Source organism: Pinus tabuliformis, chromosome X, assembly GCF_031772625.1.
Source record: "Pinus tabuliformis cultivar Carrire ecotype Pingquan chromosome X, CPIR1, whole genome shotgun sequence".
NCBI lineage: Eukaryota > Viridiplantae > Streptophyta > Pinopsida > Pinales > Pinaceae > Pinus > Pinus tabuliformis.
The window spans coordinates 839,493,221-839,498,068 of record NC_142308.1 but is presented as its reverse complement, the minus strand read 5'-3'; the positions used below and the strand labels follow the sequence as shown (position 1 = coordinate 839,498,068).

At 35.2% G+C, this 4,848-nt stretch overlaps 1 protein-coding gene across 1 annotated transcript; it reads left to right on the top strand.

The window, feature by feature from the left end:
- The first annotated feature begins 224 nt into the window (after positions 1-224).
- Positions 225-3,993, top strand: LOC149142362 (cysteine-rich receptor-like protein kinase 15). The gene is made up of 6 exons (XM_089448508.1): positions 225-1,332; positions 1,456-1,646; positions 1,919-2,129; positions 2,247-2,481; positions 2,694-2,844; positions 3,563-3,993. Exons 1-6 carry the CDS (start codon positions 444-446, stop codon positions 3,914-3,916), a joined length of 2,031 nt encoding a protein of 676 aa, XP_089304634.1. The 5' UTR covers positions 225-443; the 3' UTR covers positions 3,917-3,993.
- The last annotated feature ends 855 nt before the right edge of the window (positions 3,994-4,848 follow it).

Below are 4,848 nucleotides of genomic sequence, written 5' to 3'. Positions count from 1 at the left end.
TTTTGACAAAAATGAATCGTAGCATGGTGATTTAGCAGCGAGGGCCTTGTTTGAGTTAATTAGTTTGTAATTTTTGGAATATTTTAGCAGTGAAGGCTTGTCTAAGTTAATTAGATTGTAATTCATTTTGGAAACCAAAGAACAGGGAAAAAAAAGTTGACTTGGCCGTTTTTGTTCATTAGATTTTCAAAATCTGTGGTGAGTTATAAAACCCTTACTTTTATGACACATTTACCTGCCTGCTGTCAAAGCATAAACTTTCCTTCCCATTGCAATATCTGGGGCTGGCTTCTCAAGCAAACACAGGATAACCCCCTCAAAGCTTACATCTCTGTCAATGTACTTTCTTATTCTATCAATGGAAAGCGTTTTTTCAGATTGGAAATTAAAAAACCCTCTCTAAGCTTCAAAAAAGCCCCCTCCTGCCTTCAGTCAAGACAAAGATGATGAGCTTCCACGAAAAGCATTCATGGTCTTTCCTGGTTATGTTGATTTCCCTATTTTATCTTCACATACACATTTGCAGCAGTACAGACAAAGTGTCGTGGCCGGCTCTTCGCTGCAACACCACCAATAGGTCAGAAGGCAGTAAGTATGTGAGCAATTTGTATAGAGCGCTGAGTATCCTTCATGTAGACGCATCCCTAAGAAGGTTTAATAGTAGTGAATATGGCCAAAGTCCTGATCAAGTATATGCCCTCCTCCAATGCATCGGGAACTCAACGATCGATGAATGTTACAATTGTTCAGAACAAGCAAAGATTGATGTTCTACGGGATTGTGGGACTAGTATTGGTAGCAGGGTTCGGGAAAATTTCTGCTTCTTACGTTTTGAAAACTATAACTTTATCGGAGAAGTGGATACTTTTGTGGTGAATTTGACAAATCCCAACAAAGTCTCCGCCGACCCTGATGTCTTTCTCGCGGCTGCTGAGCAGCTTTTGTCAGTTTTATCATCTGATATTGTATCTGGATATGCAGCGAATCGATTTGCTTCCCGTTCAATTATAGATTCGTCGGGGCATCCCATTTTGGCTCTGGCTCAGTGCTGGGGAGATATAACCCTTGATGACTGCCAACAATGTCTGTCAATAGCAATCGAATCTTTGTTCACCGATAATTCGGGAAGTCTTGGAGGTCAGGGCTTGGCGGGAAGCTGCTTTGTTCAATATGAATCCAATGGTTCCTCTAATCCCCTGCCTCCAGAAGAGTCTAGCAACAAAATACCCATAATTTTAGGTGCTCTTGGCGGCTTCCTTCTCCTGTTGATGATATGCCTCTTTGCAGTTCGCAAACGATTGAAGAATGCTATATTTGGAAGGCCTGATGAAGGTATTCGAGAATCCGTTTTTTATTTTTATTTTGTCTGTTATCCTGTAATATGCCAATATAGGCCACTGAATGTATCTTTGTTGCAATTTCTGAGATAGCTGTGAATTTTCATTTGTACTGTAGTTCACTATATGGGGGGCAACTCACAAATCAATGAAGATGAGCAACCGATCAGGCAGGGGCAAGTCCTAGTTGAGATTCCTAACCTCTCCAAAGATTTCAGAGTGTTTAAAATGGAAACATTGGCAGCTGCCACACAAAATTTTCATGATGATAACAAGCTCGGTGAGGGAGGATTCGGCAGTGTATACAAGGTAACATACCTTACCAAAGCTTATACTCTAGTATTACAATACCAGTGTAGATTGATAGGTCCAATGAAAACAAATTCAAAACCTAAATACATTAGGAGGACAATTAAATTAAGCGAATCTTCACCTTAATTTTCTCTCAACCACTCAGGGAACTACTCCAGAGGGAAACGAAATAGCAGTGAAGAAACTCTCCTTAGGGTCAAAACCTAAATACATTAGGAGGACAATTAAATTAAGCGAATCTTCACCTTAATTTTCTCTCAACCACTCAGGGAACTACTCCAGAGGGAAACGAAATAGCAGTGAAGAAACTCTCCTTAGGGTCTATGCAAGGAAAAGAGGAGTTTTTCAACGAAGTTAAGCTGGTGGCCAAAATTCAACATCGAAATCTTGTGAGGTTACATGGATGTTGTGCAGAGGAATCAGAAAGATTGCTGGTTTATGAATACTTACCCAATAACAGCCTTGATAAAATGCTATTCGGTGAGTCACTCTCGTTTTGTTTTATTCAAATTAGCAGGTCCTGAAAACCAATCCTTGAAATGTTTAAAAAGGCTTAGGATTGTCGTCATAATTCAATATCCTGCATGGTGGATGCAGATCCAATTAAACGCAGACAACTTGATTGGCAGAAGCGTTACTCCATTATACTTGGAGTGACTCGAGGGCTTCTTTACTTGCACGAGGATTCTCATCTCAGGATTATTCATCGGGATGTTAAAGCAAGCAACATTTTGTTGGACAGCAATTTGAAACCGAAAATAGCAGATTTCGGGTTAGCTAGACTTTTTGATGAAGACGAAACTCATGTCAAAACAAGAATTGCTGGAACTCGGTAAGATTTCAACACATAAACTACTCCATCGCTTTTACTATGGATGTCAAGACTAGTCCTTATTAAACTACTTTCCAAGTGATAAGATTGATTACAAAGGATGCCATTCCTGCCTTCACTCTTTTCTTTTTGTAAGATGCACGAATGCAGTTTTCTTTTTTACATATCTTTTACTTTTCCATATATTTGTAAACTGACATTGTAATTTGTAGAGGATATATGGCACCAGAGTATGCTATGCATGGGCAATTGTCTGCTAAAGCTGATGTTTATAGCTTCGGGATTCTTCTTCTGGAACTTATGAGTGGAAGAAAAAACACGGATTTTAATTTATCCCCTCAAACGCAGTTCCTTTTAGAATGGGTAAGATAAATTTACAATATTTATGTTACTAAGATCATGTTATTCAGTTCATTTCTTATGGTAGTTAAAACAAATTTGTCACAAAGTCAGGTAATTTTGAAGACATGGTAAAAAAGGTCTGAAAATTGTTAAAATATCTTGGAATTTGTAAATGACATAATAAAAGGTCTCGACATTGTTAGTGGGCAAAGCCCGTATCATAACTATTTCAATTTTGTTCTTTAGGATTTTGTTAGGGTTTGTATTTATACAGTAACTATTTCAATTTTGTTTTTTTAAGGAATTTGTTGTGGTTTGTATTTGTATATGTGTTTATTATATTGATGATAAATCATATTTGCTGGTTCTAAATTTAGCTCGAAAATTTGATATAGATCACAAAATCTTTAATTCAATATATTTTAATCTCTTTTTTATGTTACGAGTAAGTTTTCAACCAAACGCAACACAACGCAACTCAACTGTAACCCATTACACTGTAGAATCCCAAGCCGCAACTCAACTGTAACCCATTACACTGTAGAATCCCAAGCCTTTTAAAAGCTTTGAATTCATTATATGTAACCACCGTTTGTCTAACCACCTTGACCTCTTCAGAGATCAAGTTTATGTAACATTTATTAAACTTGTGTGATTCAACCTAAACTAATTACCCATTTTATATGAATTACGTATACAGTTTGCCATGCCAATTTGACGATGTATTCTGGTTCTGCAGGCATGGGGATTATACAAACAAGGAAATGTTGTGGACATGATTGATCCAGCAGTAATTGAAAGTTGCGGCCCCGATCGGGAACAAGCCTTCAGATGCGTTCACGTTGGGTTGTTATGTACACAAGCCAAGGCATCACTTCGCCCATCAATGTCTACAGTCAACTTGATGCTTTCAACTAATTTTATTATGTTACCAGAACCCACAGAACCTGCGTTTCTGAGTTGTGGTTCTTCTAATACTCAGTCGTCGTCACATACATCTGCAACCATCTCTTCTTCCGCTCAATCGCACACTCCTGGCCGAGCTCTCCCATCTAATGCCGATGCTTCAATTAGTGACTTGGAAGCCAGGTAATTGTAGATTGTTGATTCTGCATTTGCACAACTGTTATGCAATCAAACATACAACTATTGGTGTTGTTATCCTTACTCTCTTAAAAATCAATATAAATTTAATTATTAAATTAAATAAATAAAATCATGCGAATTCCTCAAATTTTAGTTTGGATGAGAGATTTTCTTCAAATAGTGTGAGTTGAGAAATTGTATCAACCAAGTGAGTGTAAGATAGATGCACTATTTTAAGACCACTTGCTCATGTATTTAAATGTATTATTAAATTATTTGAATAAAAGAAAATTACATGAGCATAAGAAAACACATGAGGGCTCCCTACTTTTTCCACCAGTATAATGTTTGTGAGTTAATTTACTCATGTATTCAAATGTATTATTAAATTAATTTGCTATACATACGGGTATATCGCTGTATAATTCTTCTTCAATGGTCACATCAAAGCTAATAAAAAATAGAGATTATATGGTTGATGCAATTCTTTTAGGATTGAAATTGATTTTTTATTATTCTGGTTTTAAATATTATAGTTCTAAAATATATAGATATTAAATTAAATATGTGATAACTCTTAAAAGATTAGTTTAATGGGTTAAGTTTTTATTGCTAAAGCCCTTTCTTTCTCTAATAGGAGGACGGGGTCAATTCTTATACATGCCCGGGTTAGGATTTGTATCTATCCAGATATTATTTCTAGGAAAAAAAAATATATCTAATAATTATAAAAATAAATCTATTTTTATTTTTTAAATTAATTAAATAATAACATGAACATAAATAATTTTATTTATTTTAAATATATTTATTATATAAAAATAATTAATAAACAACATAAATTTTAAAGATTATGTATTGATTTATTGATTTTAAGAGATACAACTATTTTTATATTTAAATAAAACACTACTTAGTTAAAAAAACAATATTAATTTA

Coding starts and splice junctions, on each gene's coding strand:
- LOC149142362 (XM_089448508.1), top strand. CDS start 444: ATGATGAGCTTCCACGAAAAGCATTCATGGTCTTTCCTGGTTATGTTG. Junction 1,647..1,918: donor GATTCGGCAGTGTATACAAG/GTAACATACCTT, acceptor TCAACCACTCAG/GGAACTACTCCAGAGGGAAA. Junction 2,482..2,693: donor ACAAGAATTGCTGGAACTCG/GTAAGATTTCAA, acceptor TGTAATTTGTAG/AGGATATATGGCACCAGAGT.